At 39.9% G+C, this 23,891-nt stretch overlaps 2 protein-coding genes across 3 annotated transcripts; one reads left to right on the forward strand and one right to left on the reverse strand.

Annotated features, from left to right (window-relative positions):
* Positions 1 to 10: 10 nt before the first annotated feature.
* LOC111245964 (meckelin) lies at positions 11 to 2,873 on the reverse strand. The gene has a single exon (XM_022795023.2). It carries the CDS (start codon positions 2,690 to 2,692, stop codon positions 11 to 13), a length of 2,682 nt encoding a protein of 893 aa, XP_022650758.2. The 5' UTR covers positions 2,693 to 2,873.
* Positions 2,874 to 7,324: 4,451 nt separating this feature from the next.
* LOC111244771 (neuropeptide CCHamide-1 receptor-like) lies at positions 7,325 to 21,422 on the forward strand. 2 transcript variants are annotated; one of them, XM_022792169.2, is made up of 7 exons: positions 7,377 to 8,073; positions 12,374 to 12,479; positions 16,236 to 16,363; positions 17,442 to 17,716; positions 18,632 to 18,783; positions 20,541 to 20,662; positions 20,942 to 21,422. In XM_022792169.2, exons 1-6 carry the CDS (start codon positions 7,851 to 7,853, stop codon positions 20,653 to 20,655), a joined length of 999 nt encoding a protein of 332 aa, XP_022647904.1. In that variant the 5' UTR covers positions 7,377 to 7,850; the 3' UTR covers positions 20,656 to 20,662; positions 20,942 to 21,422. The 2 variants fall into 2 exon arrangements, with proteins under 2 accessions (XP_022647905.1, XP_022647904.1); XM_022792170.2 differs by lacking the exons at positions 20,541 to 20,662; positions 20,942 to 21,422 and having other exon boundaries at positions 7,325 to 8,073; positions 18,531 to 18,667.
* The last annotated feature ends 2,469 nt before the right edge of the window (positions 21,423 to 23,891 follow it).

Raw genomic sequence — 23,891 nt, forward strand, 5'->3', positions numbered from 1 at the left:
GTTTCTGGCACTACGTTGTAATGAAGCGGGCATCTATGAGAGATTTTTTAACAAAGTTTCGTTTCAAAAGCGAAGCTCGTACTGCTTGAATAAGCACATCGATGAGATACACGAGGCACGAGCCGAGAATCAGGTCGTGCGAGGCCCAGTCCGTCACCACAAGCACAAGCAGGTCTAACACAAGGAGGTTCTTCTCGAAGCTAGAAAAGAGCAACGTTTCCAGTGTCCTTACATTGGGGTCTTTGTAGAAAACACAACGATCGTGGACGTCATTCAGTTCGACGTCAAGAAAGGTTTCGATGGCCATCGCGTCTCGGACCACATAATCGAGATCTTTAACGGCGTGTTGTAGAAACGCTACCAAAAAGCGATTGATAGCCTTGTGCGCAGCAGCAATATGTTCAATGTTCTGAGGCGGTGCCGTAGCCCCTTCAAGCAAACGTTTATAATTGCTTTTCAGCTGCGCGAGCAGACTGATCCTGAACGTCTGCTCATCGGTGCCCGGTATCAAGCCACGGTGTGCGCATAAATCATTTTCTTCCTTACGTAACTGTTCGAGAATTTCCCACAGGGAGACGTCCGCCTTACCAAGCACAGAGCGTCCATGCACATAATAGCCGTAACAAGAATGTGTCAACGTTAATACGCTAATGTTCGCTATCGAACAAAGATCTACGAACCGTGCCATGCAGTTGTATCCAATGAAACGTTCGTGGAAGATACGCATATAAAGGCAGTAAAAGATGGCGGCGAGCACGTAAATGGCGGCGACAAGGGCAAGTCGGCATGTCGAACTAAACGGGGACACCTCGGCAGAAACATCGACGCTTCCAGGCGCAGCAAGCGCCAGCGACTCGAAATTAATTACTTTAAGCACGAACAGCACAATGAGGAGCAGGATACCGATGTTGAGTCGACGATGCGTCGTCAGCTTCAAAAACTCGCCTGCAACAAGATAGCTGCGCCAAGCGGTGGCGCCCTCGGTCAGTTCCCAGTCGATAAGAAATACGTCCCAGTTTAGCTGCATAGCCATCATATCGAGAATTTCGACGGCTTTTAGAGCGAGGGCCACGCCGATGTAAGTGATAATTTCGGTTTCTTGTTCGGCTGTCGGCAACAGTAGGTGGATAATTCCCTGTCCTTTAAACATAACGAACCAGTTGAGGCACGAACAAAAAAGGACGAGCAAAAATGTGTCCGCTAGGCCCCCACACGTGTAGGCGATCAACTTATAGATGCCAACGGCGCCAAAGGATTGTGTGCCATTTCGTCGAACCCAGCCCCAGGTACGAATGCAGGCCCACATCGCTACAAGAGTACTTAGCACACCAATAGCTATTGAGATATCTTGAAACGTCTTTGACTGAACCTGTTCGTAGTGAACGCGAAACCGTAGCTGGACTTCATTTCTAGGATCAGCTTTAATGCGACCATAAGACACAATCACGAGAGGTGGGTAGGCGCTGCCCGGCGCCCGGCCGTCCCACCAAGACTGAAGTCGGACGCGTATATCGACTCGTTTAAGGTACCTAATGCTACCCGTAACCGATTCGGTGTCGACAGTAAACAAACGTCTGGTAAGCTGCCATTGTGTCTCGGCCCTATCAGGCTCATTGATTGCGATACCGTTTTTGCGCAGATTTCGCACCAGCACAGGAATGGGATATATCGTATGCCCATTGTCGCTGACTAAGTAGATATCCATAAGTTTCAGCCGCGGCTGGCGTAGCTCCTCAACTGTAACTCTACACGTAACATCCACGTTTGCGGCAAACGGTAACTTTGTAGGTATTTGTGCGCACGGAATCAGCTCTCTCGTATACAGTTTTCCGTCCTTTACAAAATGTCCATCGAGGTCGAACGTGATAGCATGGAACGAAAGTAATGAACTGTTCTTGGTTGGATCCAACGTGAACTTGTTGGGTAGGTTTGTTTTATAGAGAGTTTGCGGCGTTTCTTCATCGTAATAGATCCACGGCCCGTTTGTTGGACTGCGCTGACCAACAGTAGGGATAAGTTTAAGGTAGAGTGTACATGGCGATTCCTGACTCTGCGACATCCGGTACTGTGATAGCACGCAGAGGTTCGCCAATAAATTGCAGTCTTCACCCGAGTTACATCTTTGGTATGCTTTCGTAATCCGTCGCGAAATCATTTCGGAATGTTCACGGTACTCGGGGAAATCAGGATCGCTATCCATGATAAGCGTTTGCTGTTTCTCCCACGTGGAGCAATTTGGTTCGAGGGAGGTTTGGTTTGAGCACGGCTTACACTCGGCCGATGTCTCATTCTCAACAAGCACGGTCCCTTCGGGACAACGGCTGCATTCCGTCGTGCAGGTTAAGCAATGGCCGCGGGCGCTAGACGATATTTCGCTGATGGCACATGGCCAGCATTTAAGTTGGCGGAAGTTCGACCTGTACAGTTGCATAAAACCTTTTCGGCAGACGCAGGAGCGGCCTTCATGCGATGTGGAGTTGGGGGGGCAGGGAACACAGCTGATTCTGAACGGATCGAACACCGTTCCATTAGCAGCACACATCTCCACACTGACGAAACGCAGCTGGTCCCGTAGTTGACTGGCAGTTAAAAACAGCTGACTGAATAACATTACTAGAACAGCTACGGTGGATACCCCGACAGGCTTCAACTGGGTATCCATCCGGTTCAAGCGCCATTTGCGGAACCGCATTACGCATCAATGGGCCACCTATTAACGCCGTCTCGTCTATAAGCGACCTCCAACTTCAGCTGGCAAGTTACTTTCGTTTGTTGCTTTGCTGGTTAACCCATTCTCTACTATTTTGAAAGGTTAAGTGGGCTGAGAGATCCACAGGACTACCATCGTCTACACTGCGAGTGTTGATACTGTAAAATCCTATCGAATTCGAATGGGGAGCAACGGGTCGCCATAGAAACGAGGGGTATACACGGGGGCCGCGAGACAGAGACCGAGGGAAAGCAAGCCCGCAAACTGCCCCGAGTTTCCGAATACTTCTCTGATGTGTTAGTCAAACGGCGCTACAAGTTAATTTAGTTCATTTAGATGATTGTTCACAGTATCTTATAACACATATATTATATTCACGTGTATAGGATTGCAAGCACAATGGCTGTAGTGCCACTACAGTAAATTATATATTGCTCGTTATTGTAGCTATTCATTTTTATTACTATATGTTTAATATATATCTAGCTAGCTAAAAAATCACAGTTAAAAATAGTAACTCTACGCCAGACAGAAGTAGATCAAGATAGGAGAAAATGCCTGCAATTAAGCATAAAATGTGGCGAAGTTTTTCCAGATATTTTACAGATTGCACGGTATTTATAGGTAATCGCATCCTTTCTATAGCAAGTCTGTATGAAAAATATTTACTACGCCTTTTGCAGGTGTTCCTTCTAAAAAGGCTGCTTTTTAGCTGAGTGCTTTGAGCAAGGCGCTTACCCTTATATATGCTATTCGGTATCGGCCAATATCAAATACGGTTTCACTGCCCGTATAAATTAAAACACTTAGGGAGCATTGCATAGGGTTATGCTAGTTTGTATAATAACTAAGCCCAGCTCATTTACTACATCAAGGTTCCAAAATCATAGAAGATCAATATCTCACATAAGCTAGCCGAGAATTTTTTTCTAAAATCTGATTTTCCCTAGAAAATATAACTAAAACCAACCTGCTGCAAAGGATTAAACGAAAAATATCGTTATACCAATTTAATGGAAAACCGTTTCAAATAACATAACATAACATCGAAATAAACTAATAGTGAATATATATTGCTTTGTGTAAAAAAAAAATAATGACATTAGACAACTTCGTCTTGATAAAAACAACTCATCCAAATTACGACCACCTAAACTTATCATTTCATGTATTAGAAACGTGTAGAAAACGGGATCGAACTAGTATCCGAGTACACTGGTATCATTAGTTGATAAGTCACACTTTTTTTTTGTCTAACTTTTTCTTTCGATGTTGAAATTATGGATTTGTCATAGTTTACTTATGGGGATCAACAAGCTGGTCGGCCTGCTTAAAATCAATAATAATCTATTTAATTGTTTAGAGGAAGATAATTCAATGACTATGTGATTTTTAAGCCGCTTCGTTATACTTAGTAGCGATACCTGTTGAGGTAAATTCAAATGTTGAACTTCACAGCTACCATTTAGTAGCAAATACAGAAGTTCCTGCCGATATCTGAATTAGGAAATGGTACGTATATAGTAGGAGACTCGGGTACAACTAACGGATTTCATGTCGAGCTTGTTTTGTTATTAAACATGTCCTATTTGGCCCGTTAATTTTAATTATGATAAAGGTAACATTGAATAACAGTTAGTATTATTACATTGATTGACTCAAAATCTAATAGTATCTTCCAAGATATAATTTAGACGTCGTATTTCAGGCCGTGCATTTTTTCACGAAAATTGGCGAGCAACACAAGCAAAGCTTATTATTTATCTTACTTATCGTTCTTCCCCCTGAGCTTCGGCGTATGTGTGAAACTACTTTAAAACCTCGGTAAGCACGCAGCGTTTCCCGTTGTGTACCTGGTCACTTTAGGATCAAAAACTTTATTTTGTCTTTTGCATCGTTGACAGTATTCTCTTTAGCTTGCTTGCTCCAGGCCTTTTTTCAATTCGATGCTGTTTTCTGGATACCTTTTTAAGTTTTAAAGTTGAAAATTCAATTACTAGTTACTCCTTGGACACCATGACCGTGGAATATTGGATTATGAAATGTCGCAGGAGTCCGACACTTTATTATCACCTACGCACAGCAAATGGCTGGTTTGCCTGTGAGTTAACTCTAATAGAGCTCTGATTTTAATGTAAAAAAACTGTTTTTTTTTTTATTAAATTAAAAAAAAACATTCTCAATTTCCATACATCGTCTGGTCGTTTGAGGAAAGTCAATGTGAACTTACCTAAGCGTCCAAGGCCAAAAAAACTATTTAAATACTTAATTTTTGATAAATATTGTTAGTATATTTGACAAAGCAAACGTCCGAGTTGAAATTGCATTATTCCGAGAGACTATTCCCCACAATAATTATAAATATTTAGGCACAGTATTATAGCAAATATTTATCACTTGGCTGTTGAAGAAGAGTAAAATTTACTATTCGTGACATAGTCAGTCAGTCAGTCAGTGTCGCCATTTTCGTTAAGAAAATTGCCCTTAGCTAATAAATAAGCTAACTTAGTTCGATAGAACGCTCGTCTTCTCTGTACACCTTTCAAGAAATATTCGTCTTTATATATTGATCCGAACGTATTTAAGTGGTATTAGGCCTGTGCCTGCCGACTGCGAAGTCCATTAAGCGGAAAATATGCACTCGTGTTTTTTGACATTAAATGGTACTCAAGCTCAAAAGCGTTACGCTAAACACTCATCCGATACAGTAGGTAAAAGGCCCAGATCGTGGGTAACCCTTGTTGAACGCGCCAGATGTTCAGGTATGTCTGGGCATTGATTAGTTTTATATGTGTCCTTGTTTCATGGGTATCCTTTGTTCATTAGAAACAGTTTAAGTATCACTTTCAAAAAGATTTACCATCTGAACCGCACGAGGCATGCGGATCCAGATATGCGTATCTACGGAAAGGGTAAATCTCGCTGAGAATTTATCGTGCTGCTTGTTCTCTAGATGTTGAAGAATCTTAGCGTTCAAAGACATCTGTAAATAAGCACTCTCCTGTCATATGATGGGTTTTATGGTAGAGTTTGGTTGGTGGTCTTGTAAAAAGCTTCGATTACTACATCAAGACGCCTCAGGACAATTGAGATGGCCTTATAAGGCCGAAAATTAACAAACTAATTCTATTATAACTTTGAACGCAGCAAATTTTTTTGCTGGGAAAAGCCCACACAATTTTAATAGCTAATTGTATGTTATAGCACGCTAAAAGTAATGCCCTTAGACATCTAGCTAGGTCGCAGGTGGTCAAATTCTTGTTATCTTTTAGATGGCAATTTAACAAGATTAACTATAGTTCAGTAACTACTATGATTAAGTCAATATCTTTGTAATATTGTAATATGCCTACGGGCTCATTGCACTAAGGGATATTGAAAAAGAGACGCAATCTGTATTTGCTTTATTGCAGAGGTAGCTCTTTGAGGATTTTTTTCTTAAATGCGTAATCACTTCATAGTACTATTTTTAAAAGAAGAGCATAAAGAACAAATCACGGTTCACTATAAGCACGCTTAAGGAACGACGAACACTTATGGGAAGTTGAACATCGCTTTCATCGTGCTCTTGACTTGAAAAGCATAAAACTAAACGTAATTTCGACGTTTTACACTTTATTTTTTGCTATTTACAAAACGAACAAATATATATTTGAATTAAAAAAAAAAAAGCAACGGAAAAATTCTCCATTATTTAACAAAAAAAAAAAAGGCTAACCTTAAAATTGGGTTAACTTTTTGGCAGTAAGCGTCACCGCCTTAGCTTATGCTTTATGGGCTAAGTAGGGCGACATGACTAAATACTAGATCTGTCTTGCAGAGATTCCGTTTAAACAAGTACGTACCATAATCCACAGTTCATTTCAAAATAACGCCCATGAATGTAAGTCCAGGCGTTGAGCAGGCCATAGACCGATCTGTTCTAAGCATAAATACGCAGGAGTTTTGAGTGTTTTGAGGACGAGACTACACTGAACGAAGTATTATATTATAGCGGCACAGTAAAGTGCGTTGGACTATTTTCATTTGAACGCAGACTTATAAAGATTAGGTTAACGCAAGGAAGGAGCCATCTTTGTCGTTGGTTCACCCTTCTTCTTAATCATTTCGTAGCATCGGAACACTGACAAATGGCAGGAATTTATTAAATTTATCGTAGCCAGAAGTAGCCTAAGCCTGTCATCTTTCAGATAGCTTGTCGTGCTGCCGAGTCGTTTTTGCACCACCTTGCCCGTGTGAAACTTCTGAAAAGAGCACATATATTTTAAACCTTAAAATCAAACGCTTTTAATGAGTGATGCTTGCTAGTAACGAGAATAAGTTTTAGCGCGGATCGATGACTTAGAACCGCGGAACTCTCTGTTTAAGAGATTCTCAAAAGCTTAAGTGGCTACGACTAATTATTTATCACTTATAGTTGGATCTGGAACAGTGTAAAACCTGTGGATGATCTGTAAGGCAGGCTTCCAAACAGCAGTCGATTCTAAGCTTGGATCACAAACGAGAACTGACTGTATCTTGCTAAATGATCTACTTGTTTTCCTTAGCCAGGTCACTCTACTACATTTTTAAATAAAGTCGAAGGGGAAAACTATCGGACTCGAAGCTACCGACAACGGCGAAAGGGAGTATCTCCCGTCCTTTTGCTAGAAATATGATTCTGTTTAAGACGGTAGTAGTCAATTAATGCCGTTCGAAGTAGAACATCCGACCGATGAAACGGTGCTCATTTAGTGGATACGAAAGAGTGCCATACGGCGCAGATGGTTGATGACACACTAGTGCTCATTATTGGTTACGAGTAGATTTAGTGGGCCACGTGACCTTTCAAGCATCGATGAAAAGGTCGGCTTGCCAAGTCTATCAGTGGCTTCCAAACTCCGGGATGTCATTACGGAAGTTATTAAGTGATTGTTCTCAATAATTCCACTATTTTCATAGTCATCTAAGAAATGTAATGACGGACAGTGAATTATTGAAATGCAGATTTTTGTTACGTGTTTCCTGCTCTCTCCTAACGTAACTCCTTTACTCTCCTAGAGGAGTACTGCTGTTTCTGGATACACAACGAAATTAATAACTAAACTGTATACACACTACTGCGACGCTAAATCAGCAATAACACGTTTCTATTTACAACATGAAGGAAAAAAAGGATAGTTCGATAGAAGTTCTCGTTCCCGTTGTACTTGTGTCCACGTGCGTTCTGGCCATTATCTTCAACTCGCTAGTGCTTCTCGTGTTGAGATGCTCCCCACGGATGCGGCAGGCCAGTTCAAACAATCTCGTCTTCAGTTTAGCCCTTGCTGACCTTTTTCATGTTGTCACCTATACACCGACGAAGATCATTCAGTTTCGTTACCGTAAGTTATGATATCAAATCAATCGAATCTTTAGTTGAACCTCTTTTCTGGAAGTTTGCTTTAAACGGCATGTTCCCAGTCAGTACAAGCCAGTTGGCGCATTTGGATGCGAATTCAAAGGATGGATAGCGTTTCGCGAATATACTCGTCTATATCAGGATTAAATAGATGCCATCTCTATTTTTACCACTCGATACTTCGTAATGGATGGAAGAGAGTCTAACGAAACAGAGCAATTCTTTGAATGACGAAGTTCAGAAGATACTTAGACTTAATCTTTAATCAATTTCCTCGCTTGTGTTTTGCTAGTGGCTAGCTTGAATTTCGCGTAAGTTCGTACCTCTTCTTAACGCCGCGGTCACACTATATAGGTAGCTATAGGTACCTGCGCGGATCTCGAATCAGTATTTGTAAAATATCGAATCGTAGTAAGTGAATGTAGGAGTACCCAGACAGCCGCATGCCCTTCAGCAAGCATGTCGAGCGTATAGCGGGGAAAATGCTGTAAACGGATGTTGAAATGAAGCCTGTATTTCGAACGTACGCCTAGCAAGACGAAACACAACAGCTTGTGTGTACTTTAAAAGATGGGAAAAAATGCGACTTGTCCATGTTAAAGTAAGCCAAAAAAAACTTTCGTGCATGCCATTTGTAACGACCTTAATGCATGTTAGCTATAGCCCTACATTCAACTTGACCGCAAGGAATCAGACATGATTTTGCCTCTTGTGAACTTAGGCTTCTTCTGACCGCTTTTTTTTGGAAAAGTCTGCAATATTTAATCATTTTTTTATGGTATGTTTCTACTATTTGTTACGTTCTCAAGCTAAGCGATACTTTTTAACATCTGCCAGGTTCGTTTTGGATTATGTTGATAATATGACCCATGTAGTCTACTGTCCTCGCTCGATCAGCGCATCCTCAAAAAATACCCATTTTTCTTTTATAACGAGCTATAAGTAAGCTTGGATGCCAAAATACTGGGTGGTCGCGGCAGTACCGTACCACCTCAAAGCCTCGATGATTCATCAAGACCTCGTCATCGGCCCTAGTAAAAAAAAACCTAAAGCAGTTCCTCACATGATTTGTGCAGTTTTTGCGCAGACTCAGCTCGTATCTTTGTGGTCTTTTTTTAGTATCTAGATAGATACCAAAAAACAGAGATAAATAGAGAAAGACACAAAAATCTAATGATACAGTTTGATTCACCGGTCTAAATTCTGAGGCCGTGATTGCACGTGGATTCTGTTATAGTATATCAATTTTGTAACGTTTCCGTTAGATACATTTATATACAGTATGCAGTACGTAAATTTAGACTTCCTCATATGCTTTATTTTTAAGACTGCATCTAAATAAAAACAGTTATTTGAACAATTTTTTTTTGCATATGCTAAAGTATCATTTTTCACGGTTATATTTTTTCAAAAATAACCACCATTTACCGTGATCACAATTTTATCCTTTAGTTACTTTCTAACTATTTTTTTTAACGCGCAATCAACATTTTAATACTAATCGTACGCCAAACGATATTGATAGGCATAAACATAATAGTTAAAGTGTCTTTCGAATACGCTACAGATAAAAAAAAATTCAGACTAAATTAAATTTTGGACTAGTAGCAGGCCAAGGTCCTAAAATTACAAGCGTTTAAAACGGCTATAAACCGTCAAAGGTGTTAAAAAACGCTAAAACATCTCAGATGTCTAATTTTTACAGCCTATCTGTGACCCAAATAGAGATTAATATTCTCTTTTAAAACGATTGTTAATTTTTGTAACTCAAACCTAACCGTATACAAAATGGCTTTTTCAGCCGTTCTGATTAAGTTCCGAGGCGTTGAAACTTAAAATCTACGGAGGATCCTCTGACCTGCACCATAATAGCCTATTTCAGACCTTTAGAGGCCAAATCCGTTCGTCAAGCGCATAAGAATTAGGTAATAGCGGATCTTCCCTCGAATTTTAATAACAGCATAGCTGTTTGTCGTCCTGATGAACTTGTTGTTTTTGTCGAAAAGACCGGCTTTTGTTTATTATCAAAAACAGTAAATGTATCAGAAGTAGCCGCGAGGCCATTGTGGCGCACAAGAATGCGTCGTTTTTGGACCCTGAACGAAGATTAGCTATTATCCAATTTCTTAAATAATAAATAATAAATAATAAATAACTAAATTTCTTAAATAATAAATAATAAATAAGAATAAACCTTCACCAATACTTTAACACTTTTTGGGTTAGCCGGAGTCGGCAGTGCAATGCGTTGGAAACGAGTATGTGGCCGTACAGACCGCGCAACAAAAAATCCACAATATCTGAAAAAATCATGTAGTCTTCAAAATTGATCGTTATCAGTCAAAATCATGTCACTGCTTATCTCCTTACTAGAGGCGTGCGATATCACGGATTGATCACGAAGATTTCAGCCTTATATTTATATATCCAAATTAGCCATACTGCCTGACGACTAGACAAACTAAATATAGTCTTCTATAGAATAAAAAAGCAGATTATATGCTTTGCTGACAAGAATTTTTTTATTCTCTAAAAGCTAACGCAATAATGATCGCTGGTTTGCTCTTGAGCTGTGAACAGAAGTGAATTTTTGGCCAAAGTTTATGTTCTGGGTGTGGTGTTTGGGAAGGAGGGTATCATGCCGCCATGCTTCTTCCAGGAAGGGCAATACGTAACGAAATTTATCTGAATGAGGGTAGCTATAATGTCCAAAGGAAGATCATATGTATTCCAACAAAATAGTACATGAGCCTGTAAGTGCCGAGAATATCTGGGATGAACATGTATGATCGCTAAGAAGCCCGAATCTAAACCCGTTACCTACGTTATCATAAAGCATTACTGAGCGACAACCCACTAATCTCGAGACGACGACAAGCTCACTCGTGCTTTTGTGAAGAAGGCGTATTACAACAAAAACATTTGAAACGAGCCTGTGAGGGGTCGAACTGGTGCTATAGTCGCATTAAATGGTAACTATATTGAATAAGCATGACCGCCAATTCCAGTATATGCAAGAAATTCCACTTAAATATCTGTTTTTATTTAGATTCGGTCTTAGAAACAGGGTATGCGGCATCCTCATATACGAGATGGGCGGAAGGTCACTTGACAGGTCGAAAAAATGTATTTGATTTTCTCTTTTTAATTTTATTATATTTTAGTTTCTTAATACTTTAAGAGATATAGATAAAAACTCTCAAATTGTGCGGCTTTTTCAAACTGTCAAAAGACAAGAGATTGTCTGTCCTGTATATATGCCCTTTTTTAAGACAAGCGTTTTATTATGCCTGATTGATTCTGGGAAGCAAAGACCCTAGCGGACGGTACTAGGAACTGTAAAAGCATTACGGTCGAGAATTCAGAAGGCTTAAAAAAATACAAGGTAAAATGCCGCAGTTTTCCAATAAGCCAGAATAAGGCAGCTATCTGGCCAGATTAGTAAACATCTATATCTTCTGCTCTCTGTCGCATTGTCTAGTGATCAACATATGTTTCGAGTCATTTTTGGAGATAGTTTGCCCTGAGGCATCTACATAAGCCTCGCTATGATTCCGAAAGGGCGCACCGTAAATGCCCATGGGCATCCTCATTAGGTAGGAAAAATCCAACTCCGGATCCTTGGTTTATAACACGAGTGCGATGAAAGGACTGTTACGATACGATTTTCGTGGTAAATACAGGCCGGCGATGACGTGATCCATTCAGTCTATAATATTATACGTCCACGTAAACATGGCTGTGAAGTTATGATCCAAATGTAGTATCATATTTATTTCAGTTTGTTGGTAGTTGATGATACCTTTGCGTATGTGAGGCAGTAGAGTATGTTTAAGCATAAAAGGAAATACACAAATATTGAAACAGGGCGCCAGTTACGAATGTAGCTACGAAGAATCCGGGATTAGATATCATAAAAAGTTATATTTTATTTCCACTGAGATTCTACAATTTGTTTTCTAACATTGCATCTGCATTACGATTCTTTTATTAATCAATGTGGATGTAGTTAGTACATTATATAACCACATGCTAAAGCATATAAATAATAATAATAAGGCAGATCGATATGACGTCTGGCATTGCTATGTGAGTTGAAAACAGGCGAACCCCTATAGGTAAAACATATAGATAAAGTGGTGACAAATTGGTTTGAAATAGGTTATATCCGTGTGCACGCCATGAGATGTGGCCATCCTCCGACAACAGCCTTTTTTTTTAACGACTTTATAAAAAAAATAACAATTTGTTTTTGTTATTTTCAATACAACACGGTATTCCAGGCAATGGCTGGGTTTGGGGAAACTGGGCCTGCCGTGCGACGATTTATTTCAAGGACATGTCTCTTAGCATTACACAGTACACGCTTGTGCTTATGGCGCTAAACAGGTAACATCTTCTAAGGGCTTTACTACTTGGTAATGAACGAGCTTCATTTCAAATCAACAATGTTAAAAATTATGTTCGTTCACAGTATGACGACAGTGTCTATAGACACATCTGAAATACTAGGACCGCATTAATCCAGCTTTTTTTTTTTCAAACATTATGTGTGTATGTTTATTATTATTGTTGCTAGGTTGTGTCTCGCCCAAAACTACTGGGTACCTTTAAGTGCAGTGAATAGCCAGATTTCAGATAATGAATGAATTAAACCTTCCTAGAAACGTAAAAGTTTACAGTGTTCAACTTTTTACTGTCTACGATAATGACAGCGCTCTCCTAGGTTACGTACGTACATTGTTTAAAAAGCAGCATACGTTTTATTTTAATTAGGATCGCTGAAGCCTTTCGAAAGGTCTAAAATACAAGGGGTGGCTTTGCTGAACCGAAATCCATAAGATTCGGCCGGGTGATTAAGCTAAAAAGCCAAGCTCAGAAAGGTTACAAGATCCGTTTGCAGCAACAAGCTAGTGCTCGAAGTACGTGCACTGTTAGAAGCCACGATGTTTAGATCCCGATTTCTGTTTTAGAATACAATGTCCGGGTTCTTTGTTTCGGAACAATGGAAGAGGAAAGCGGGCAACATAAATAGCGGTTATTACGTTTGAAATATATCGAGAAAGTAAAGGTAAGAAATCGTTGATTTGAAGTCACTTGTGACTGTATGAAACGCTCGAAAATAGACATTGTATATTGTAGGCTATGTTGAAATAAACGACCAGAGAGGAAAACATCTGAAATTGGTTTGTTCTGAGTCCAGAATTTTGCCAATCCATTGGTTAAGGGAAAATTGTTTTGCTCTTTTTGCTCAACAACTCAATAAGGTTGTAGAATTGCGACATATACACACCTGTTGTTGGTCATGGGCAATTCTAAAGTATTCCATAACGCACTATGACAATTCTTTATCTGACAATGGTCAGAGCTTTTACCCCCTGTTAGCACGACTTCGTTTAATAGGTCATTGTCAACTCGGTCATTTTCCGTCAAAACGTTTAATTATTTGTCGTAATATAACGATTGCTTAATATAAAGCTCTGTTCAAACGTCTAACTGTTTAAGTTACACATAATAAAAACGTCAGTTACCCTTTTGTTCGACTAGTACATAGATGTAACGTTTTGATTTATTCTAAAAATAGTACAACACCTAATGGTAGCTTTATAGAAAACCCATGTTGCAATTACTCCTGACTAAAAGGTTATGATTATGGGTTTTTCCGAAAAGCAATTCATTGGCAAAAAACAGCGAACCTTGTCGGGAAAAATTTTAACAGGGACTTTTACCGATTTTTGTGAAAACTTTTCGTGTTAGGTAATCATGGGTCTATGTACGGCCTGCACGGCCCAAAGAGGAATCTGCTTGTCTTTTGGCTGGATTTCGTAGCCTAATGGGTATCGGACGAGCTGCAAAGTTGCCGACGCAACAAAGCCATGAAGAACGCAGCACTATATGATCTTGATGTTGTTGTTTCTTTGTCGTCAATCTATTATCGGCGCAAGAGAAGTTAGCACTGTTACTAAGTAAGAAGTTAGTCAGCGTTATGTAGTCGACCCGAGGATTAAGTACGTAACCCGATTTTGGCCGCGGAGAGAAGCGGTAGCTACTGCGGATTGGCTCCGTAACATATTGTAGCAAATGGAAGCCCAAATTGTTTGGCTCGCACTACGAGAGCAACGTAAGATTGCTTGTTTGTTTATTATATTTATTAAAGAACATCTTCTGTAAAGTGCATTTTCACACATAAACTTAGGTACCCAGGTACTTAGAGGATGCTCACCAATTGCCTATGGACTAAGAAACGAGAGGCAGTATGAGCCTATAATTAAAGAGTCAGCTGTAGTTCACTTGGACATCGAGCTTCTAGGAAAGTGGCCTGTAATACTGAATAGTCTCTCGCATTCGAGAGTCGACGTGGTCAGCAGAGAGGGTAAGTTGTAGGGTTTTTGTCAGCGATGACCTAGGCCGTTATTTGCCTTAAGTGCAACCGGCCTCAGTATTACTGATATCCACTTCGGCAAACATAATAGCTTCGAACTGCTTCTCTGCTGCTGGTTCTCCCGAACGAAGATGTGGAGGTTATTGCGATTGCTTGCGCTTTTAAGCGTTCTCTGTGAACATCCTCGGACAGTCTTTGTTCGGACATGCCGACGTTTGCTCGTTCGCATGTTGCACGATTCAAAGTTGACACCAGCACTCTTTGCAAATTTAGAATTCTGAACCGGTTTGCCGTATCATTCTCTAAAAAACGTATATCGGAAATCTCCCGTTAGAAATAGGTATAATAGTGGGGATCGGAAAAGGCTGTGCACCTCATTGCGACAGAGCTCAGGCGCCCAATGAGAAGAAACGTTTGTTTCCAGTTGTTTTCCATATTTTAAATGTAAAAATAAATAAAGAAAAAAAAAAAACAACGTGGCGGATAACTCTTACTGAACATCGGTGTTGATTATCTGAAGGCGCTTTCAGATAGCAAATTCGCAATTGCTGCTTCTTTTAGCGACTATAATTATTTAACTTTCGAGTCGACTGCGTGATGGTGTCTGAATTCAAATCTCTGATGCGCCGATAAGAAATCGGTAATTTAATTAACGACAAAAAAACACCGTAGAGCACTGAAGTTATATAGCGATGTGTTCTTCATGGCCACGCTGTATCATTAGCTCTATACCTCACCGGATGCAAAGATACCCATTAGATCACAAATTCGATTAGATAACCGAATTCAGCTTATACACATCGTTTAGTCATCGCGACAAAATGGCGATTTTTTCGAAATAATCGAAGAAGTACACGTTCAAGTACTTGCTGGTACGTTTGTTGTTTGCCTCTTTCCTGCCGTTTACCAGTATTTATTGTTATGATCATTTTGGTTTTGAAAGCAGAAAATAGAGAGAAGCCCTAACCTTGTTACCACACACCATTCAGATTGTGCACTTTCTAAGAATGTATCTTTGAGATTTGAATGCCAAAATGGGTCTCGACTCAGTATAACCGCTCTTTTGCCTAACAGCAAACCAGCTATTGGCTAGTAGATAAATAAATGCACCCCGCCTGTCATCACTTATTATTGTGCTAGTTTTGCGTTCAGGTAGCTGATTACTAAAAACGTAACACTTCCATCCACGGAAATAGTCTTCTCAGTTCTTCCCATTGGGTGCTATACTTATCTTGGCAGAAAGGTATAAATAGTCGCTTAAAAAGAAAAATCGTATTGTGTATATTTATACCTATGTATATATTATACCCATGGAACAAGTAATCTGTACTTATGTATATATTAAGCAACTAATGAAGATTCAATTCAGTCCACCTCATAACGCCCTAGATAGTGTTCCGGACATCGAAATAGCTAGGTCGCTTTGATACGTAAGTCACTTGTATTTTTACCCTTCGACACGATAGGACCCTTGCCGAGAACTAAGTTTTTTTCCTTACAATGTGGTGTGAAAAAAGCGACCTCTGAATAAATGTTTTACCATTTCGAATCACCATTCAGAAGCTAATCAGACGGCTGCTTTGTGCCAATTTTTCCAAAGCTTCAAACATTAAGTCTTAAATAAAGCTTTGCATTTGTTTGAGATCTCTTATTTGTAATGGTAGGTCTAGGCCCGAAGGCTGTCCAGTGCTAATCAACTAGGCCTGAATCCTAAAACCGACACGTTGTTCTTATAAGTACAATATTTTCCTGCAATTAAACAGGTATCTGGCGGTCACGTTACCTTCGCATAGTTTGACTCGAGCGTTGCACCGACACTCGAACGCAGCGGCTCTCGCCATTTGGTTTCTGATGCCGATCGCGAACTCGCCTAGCTTTTTCCTCTATGGAGGTAAGGTGGAAAGGCTTTTATTATTCTACTAATGCCTTAGGCTGTTAGAGAAGCAGTAAATACGTTCAGTTATGATCGAGTTCATGCACTGCCTATTGTTACCTGTTCATCATTAGGTTCTTAGGTCTTGCGTAGCGTTATTAAATTGTATATTGTTTATGTTATTTTTTGAAAAATAACTCAATTAAGCTTACAATATGAAATTTAGCATATTACTATTTTTTTTATACTCTTCCAGGTGTAAATCAATTGTCTAGGATAGTTATGTTTGTATTATGTTCATCACTGGGATATAATGTCCGTTGAACAAGTGTTTGGTGTACGCGGATTCTAAATAAAGAGCACAAGCGCTATTCATGCTCTGCTCTTTACGTTTTCATTTTTAACCAGCTGCTTATCGGCGTTCCCTATAGAGGTTTGAGCTGGTCATTATCTCTCCGGTCGTTAGTGTAAAGAGATTGCTTGCAGTCAATGATTCTAATTGGTCCTGCGTAAACAAACTCTGAAGTACCTTACTTTTTAGATAAAACAATTAGAAGCCCATCGTTTTACGAATCTGAAACACGCTGAACTTATGGAATTACACTCATGTAGAAAGAACTTCGAAGCAAAATGGGATAAATAGTTAGTCTGGTACGTGCATTTTTTTCTACTGCCCAAACGTTCGCCGATTCCACAGAGATAGAATGGTCCAATATAAGAAAACGAACCTATCACTGATCAAAAATTCGATACGTCGAACGTAATTGGGCATAGACCTATGTTTAACTAACAGTACTGGGTCTGAACGTTAAGAGCTGTGGGACGAAGGACCATAGGTCGATTGTGGTGCGTCATCCAGCAGCAATGAAAATTGTTCCTGCTTTGACCAGTTATAGAGACGAAACCCTAACGCACAATGTTTCCTCACCTCAACAACAAGACAAAACAGTCTAATTTCGTATAATAACTTACGTCTCGTACGTAAATGGTTTGCCCAGCAGAGCATAGCTACGCGTTCAGCTCGTATTTAACTGACGTTCCCTTTGGCTGTACTGTAAACTCAACTTTTTCAAATCACCTTCCATATTTATTCCAGTTGGAGAATATGTACCGAACAAAGGCTTCCCGGATGTCGTTCTCACAGTCTGCACGTTCAACTATCTTGATACTTTCTTCACGTATCAGCTTGTACTTTTTGTGCTTTTCTATGCTGTGCCCGTGGCGCTCATATCGGGATTCTACGTACTCTTAGCAATGGCCCTCCGCGACCAGCTAGCGAACGGCGGCCAGGAGACGCCACAAGTGACAAAAGCAGCTCGAATTGTTGTTGGCTTCGTCGTTTCCTTCGTAGTCCTATCAACTCCTCTTCATGTAGGCTATTCTCCTTATAATCAAACATAATATACTTTCTGATAACAACAAAACGTAGTGTATAGCGGAATAGATGGCTAACGTATTTCATAAACTAGATAGGAAGGTATAAGTGAGTAAAATTCTGTGTCTTTTTTTTTAACAGGTTTAGTTTTGAACGCTGTTAGTCGTAAATAGGTCTATAGAGTACGCTACCTAAATTCTGTATAAGCGACCTAGAACACCTTTTGATTTCTCTGATCATAAGCTTTCCTGTGTTTTCTGAACACCGATATCTTCTGTCGTATAGTATTTGTCGGATGCTTAATAAATGTATGTGTGAACAGTTCCTAAGTGAAGAGTAAATGTACATACATTTAATAAATACAGACTTCTCATTCTAAATTGTACGCTTGGGTTTATAGGCTGTTATGTTCGTTGTGAATCAACGTTAGTTCTGTATATGTTGACAGGCACATCCCCGTAAAAATTTATGTTCAACCTATCGATTAGGACAATTTTGAGAAGTAACCGAAGTGTCTAGTTCTGTTTAGGGTTAGCTCGCTTCGAAAACATTGGATAGCAGCTGATTTTTGGTTCATATTTTGAGTCGGTTATTCGATTGACAGAAAAGGCCGAATTTTAAAGCTTGCTAAGGGTCGGTTAAGGTAAACGAACACTGCAGAACGTAACCTGCTAGACCGCCCCCAGGCTAATTCAAAGATCCTGCATGAGTTGTCATATAATTGATTTGATTTTAATTTGCCCAAACTAAACAGGTAGACCAATAAATTTCGGATGTTATTAGGCTTACTTTTCAATTTACATGTTTCAGTATGATATGTTCTGGAATGAAGCTTCGCACCGACACAGGTGAAGTAGGATGAGGTACGAGTGAACTAATTATTATCACAGTCAAGTATTATGCCTGTCCAGGTAATGGCGCTTTGTTTCTCGGCCGCTCTCCTCCCCAACCAACCCTGGGTCCCAGTGATGTGGCTAGTCTTTCAGGCACTGGCACAACTAAATTGTGTCGTCGACCCCCTACTATTCACCTTTATGAATACTTCGTTCCGCAAAGAAATCCGGTTTGTATAGATCACCTCGCTATGATATAGTATCGTTACTATAAATGAATTAGAATTGCTTTCGATTAGTGACACCGCAGGATACGCTGTCACCTGAACAGTATTTAACCGCAGGCTAGATTAAAATGGACTCTTTTTGATCACTGAACGCTATGGATTCGACCGTTCTATGTTTTCCCAATGTTATGCCTCCAGCGAAAACTAATCAAGAAACCTGAATTCGGACAAAAGGGTCAGATGTAGTACAGATAGCGCAGTGTGCAGTAAAAAAAAAACAGAAGTGCGTTATCAAGTTGGTACAAGATACTTGTCTATTCAGGCCCCCAACTAAGAGCTAATCGTATTCAATATGTCACAAAGATAGCTAAAAAAAATTACATGAAAGGCTGTAGTAAATTCGAACTTGGTAATCTCATAAATAATGCGATATGAATATTAACCTAATTTTTGGTGGGTCATAAAGAAATTGGGCCGTCCATATAAAGCAACATCATACACGCAGACATATCTGTTTATTATAAATATGTCTGAACAATAGCGCATAGTATAATTTGTTTAGCTTGTCTATAATCGGCTTATTTTATGTACACCTGCGGATCCGTGGCACACAGCATAACACACAAATGGGTATTGTATACATTTAGAGTACCAGCATTATATAATAGTTCATTCAGACTGCCACCGACAACATCCGCTTTTAGGTGCTGGCCGGCCATATAAGGAGCCGGCCATATACTGCATATAGCTATAGGTAAAGACAGGACAAGGCGTTACCCCTCACACCGGTGCGCATACGGTCGAATATTACAAGCAAAGGACAACATGTATGTTAAGCGATGCAAACGAAGCGAAACAAAATAGAAAAAACTGATGGACTCATTTACGGTTTTCATCACAAGCACTTCACACCCGCCTCAGCGCTGACGCGATCCGAACTTGCAGACCATAACAAGCGTCCGACCCTCGTGGGCGAACGATACAAGTTTCCCGGACCTGTTTAACTGTGAATCCCATATCAGCGAATGAAAAATGTAATGAAGCTCATGCGAGCATTAATTTGAGGTTCCACCGTGATTCTTTACCATGCTGTGCTCATTTAGATGTAAAGTTTTCAAACGAAACGATGCAAAGGACCAGCCGTTTGTTCTGAATATTGTTCCGTGTTTGTCCGTAGATATTAACAGCATTTACGTGTTAAGCTGACAATGTTAGCGAGGAAGTAACCTGCGCTCATGGCTGGAAAATATCGCTCAGTCGTATAGCTTTAATTGCACTTAACTGAAGCAAGATTTATATTATGGGCGTATATGATGTAACGAAAGAAGACATATGAATGTTACCCTATGCAAGTGCTGCCAAAAACGGTATGACAGCTCACAACGGTCACATACAGCAATGAAAAGGTCCAACAGTGTTAAGACCCCCCGGATTGAACCCAGGCAGATTTCGTCTTTCTGTCAGAATAAGGTCTAAGCAATATATTCTTCCTATAGTCATTAATTAAACATAACCACAAGTTCAAAGGTGTCGAATCCACAATTCACCGTAATTCATTACGGAGCTATCTTATTTCTCCTGTTGTTTCGTGTCCCCTGCCACTGTATGGCGATATGAGCAAACCGTCAGATGTGAGGGAGTGGTGGACGCATACATCCGCACAAATGCTTTTCGGACCTGAGAAATTTTACTTAATTATACTATACTACATGACATTTCTATTATTATTGTCTTTAATGTCAAAGGCAACTTCTTTTCAGTCGTTTGTTGTGCCGACGTCGACGTGTACAAGAGTGTAGATGTGAACGCTGTGACGACCTTCCCTTTACCGAAACGGTGGCTATTACGTCGATCACACGCGTTGACGTGTCCTAAGTTCTTGGTAAGATAGCATGGTTCAGACCATATATGGACTATTGTGACTGTTATTGTCGCCTGCAAATACACAAATTTGTCTAATTATCGCTGAGATTTTTGAAAGGCGCGACCGATATACAAAATCGGCCATACGGTTATAAAACACAATATTAGGTATATAACAAAAAAGGTTAGGTACGTAATGTAAGAGAACGAGCTAGTATTACACTTCGGTAGCGTACTGTATAACGTGTAGTACTATTGGCAGGCTTTTATTATGTGCGCACTTGTTTTTGTTGTACAGGTTTGGAAGCTCTCAACATTGATACCCAAACGTTGCCCACAACGCGATGGCATTGCTAACTGAAAATTTAAGGAAAAAGTGACGTCGCTCAATCTGGGATAGAATCAACTACAAAAAATTCTGTCTGTATCTGCAGTACTCGCTGCGTCATGAACCCACTATGTATATAGTGATTCTTCAAAGTTCACTGGCCATTGAAGCAAATCTAACTGCCTATGACGACTATGGATTTTCCATGATTTGTACCGATACTGTTAATGGGTACGGAGAATTAAGGATCTTAAAAGCAAAGAATTATCGTTAAGGAAATTGAGTTCGATTATCACGAACCGCTCCAGCAGGTCAGATGGAGAAGGCCATCTTGGTTTGAAGACGACGCAATCTGACGTAACTTTAATAAAAACTTGAATCGTATTATAGTCATTCGTCATTAACGAGTCAAATTATCGGAAAATAAATTTGAATTAATGCAAAAAAATTATTGCTCACACTTATCGCTTAACGTATAACGTAGCAGATTCTCACAGTCGCACTTCCAGGGTGCTCATACCTTGGTTAAAATATTATATAAAACTAAGTTATACAACTATGTTGAATAGATAGAGATATATTATGTGTAAGTTCAACTAACTATAACTACTATAGGTAAACACATTATGTAAAAAGGCTATGTTATATACGTAACGAACTTAAATCTCATCTAGATTCGGACGCTATTGCCGGCATAGCGCATTGCGATGTCAGTCAGGCAAATATCTAGAGAAAATTTAAGGCTGTATTTAATGAAGATGAGTAGAAAAACATCTGATTACTGATTCTCTACTATAATGCGACACGTTTATTCGCGCCTAGGCTAGCTATAAATGTTCACTCCAATAGGCCATAGAGACCTGTGCCTCTAGCGGTTGTAGTGAATTCCATCCTGCAATATGTACTGGATATGATCAGAACATCAGACGCCATTGGAGTACTACGCTCATTCGGTTTGAGCAGCGTGCGGAAACGATTATACATTGTTGCCCTGTTCGAGATGGAAATAGTCCTTAAATATTAGAGGAATCAGCGCGTCGTTCTAACCAGTCTGTAGTCGAGCGTCTGTATTACCATAGATAACTGACACAATGTTGGGTTGAACATGGATTGTATTTGTGTGTCCCCAATGGAAACGATCTTCGTTCTATCGAACCTAAGATTACCAGTTTCTAATAGAATGTCTTGCCCTTTGTCCCGATAGATAACACGAAAGGCATCTGCGTCGACAAATATACTTTTGTGTGACCGCTCTTTCAATTCCGCAAGTTCGGTTTGAATGGTGCCGTTCGGCGATTGCGTGCGCATTTTGCCGCTGTTGATTTATTACACCTCGTTCAATTCTCCAAAATTTACTGCAAAACTGGCTTTAGATTTCGACGATGTAAAGCAGGCCGGATTCAACAAAATCGGCAAATTGCATGGGCCATTGATGAGGGTTCTTCTGAGCCACGTTCAGACGCTACGTTGTGATTTTTCGACAGGAAATTCTACGTCACTCTCAGGGCGTAGGGTTGTAGGACGAAATGATTTCAATAGAAAAGAAAAAGATCTAAGCGTGTTATTGGCCAAAAGATTTGGTAATGATTCTTTCTCGAGCCCATCGGAGATTGCAGATAAAACGCTATGAAGGCTTCCGTCACAGTTCTACTATGTCGAGGGGGAAAGTATCGGTTATCTTTTTTGAGTCATTTTGACCGTTTTGAAGCCTTGTGTTTTTGATACCTTCGCTCTGCTAGGAACCCAAAATCAGATGTTGGTGGAGCTTTGTGTGGAACGTATTTTAGCAATACATTAACGATTTTCCGTTTCCCAATATCGTTTGACACAATATCATTTGATTCAATAACACTTGCAATAAATGTTTAAAAAATTTCACGTCTAATTCTGCCGTTAGACATTGCTTTAACACATGGGTACACCTGGTCTTAAACCTTTTTTTCCTTTATCAAGACTCTATCTGACGCGCCTGACAACTTTCGACACCAGGGTCTCTTTAGACACAACTACGGGACCCATGAAGTGCGAATTTTTGGTTTTATTGCCGTACAAGTATTTGCCTTTTCATGGGCATTGTTAGTATACCCTTAACCCTAGAGAGACTTTCCTTAAAGATCTCCGCGAAAATCTTCTTTGCGGTTGTCCTATCCAAAACTGGCATATGGTATTAACCTTCCTACCACCTCTGTTATCACTCTGAGTTCGGCTCAGGCCTAGACAACGTACCCTTAACTTCAGTAGGCAAGCATTTTGTTTCATTACACTTTTACGGAAACTGCTGTGAATAAACTAACAGCCACCAAATGTGCCTCTTTCGCCATCAGTGTCTTACAACCTCTTCATCATTTCAAAGTTCGGTGATTTATAGATATTTTTCCTAACTGACAGTTTCCAAATATATGTAGCTGGGTGGTTGGAGTAGTAGTAGTTCATGTCTAATGGAATGCTTTACGGCGATGCCGGTCCTACTATTCAAATTATCTGCTTGTAATAATTAACAAACAATATATTATTATATCTCAAATGAATATTCAAAGCCGGCCACCAGTTTTTTGAAGGTGCTTCATTTTCGCGCATTCCTGGAAGAGGCTCAAAGACACTAAATCCTTCTGAGTTTTTCCATAGGTACAGCCGGCGCATCTACTACAGGATGTGATAAAAGTAAAATCCATACAGTATAAGGGCTGTTTTTTTGTAACGGGCATGACTGCATCTTCCATTACAAAACATTGAGAGAAAATTTGTTCTTACCTGAGCGAAACATCAATTTCGTCATAATGGAAAACAATGCGTAATTTTAGCAAGCTCTACGAACATGAGCTGCTATTTACACCCCTTGCGCTAAGCCAACTTCAGCTAAGATCACAAACCTTTTTTTGGCCGAAATCGATCGTCTATGCCATTGCCAATTTCCACGCGG

This window comes from Varroa destructor, unplaced genomic scaffold (genome assembly GCF_002443255.2).
Source record: "Varroa destructor unplaced genomic scaffold, Vdes_3.0 BEIS01000002.1, whole genome shotgun sequence".
NCBI lineage: Eukaryota > Metazoa > Arthropoda > Arachnida > Mesostigmata > Varroidae > Varroa > Varroa destructor.

Bases quoted from the DNA above. Each gene is read 5' to 3' on its own strand.
- LOC111244771 (XM_022792169.2), top strand. From the start codon at position 7,851: ATGAAGGAAAAAAAGGATAGTTCGATAGAAGTTCTCGTTCCCGTTGTA. The intron at 17,717-18,631 runs GTAGGCTATTCT...ATGCCTGTCCAG, and splicing joins TCCTATCAACTCCTCTTCAT to GTAATGGCGCTTTGTTTCTC. The intron at 18,784-20,540 runs GTTTGTATAGAT...ACTTCTTTTCAG, and splicing joins TCGTTCCGCAAAGAAATCCG to TCGTTTGTTGTGCCGACGTC.
- LOC111245964 (XM_022795023.2), bottom strand. From the start codon at position 2,692: ATGCGGTTCCGCAAATGGCGCTTGAACCGGATGGATACCCAGTTGAAG.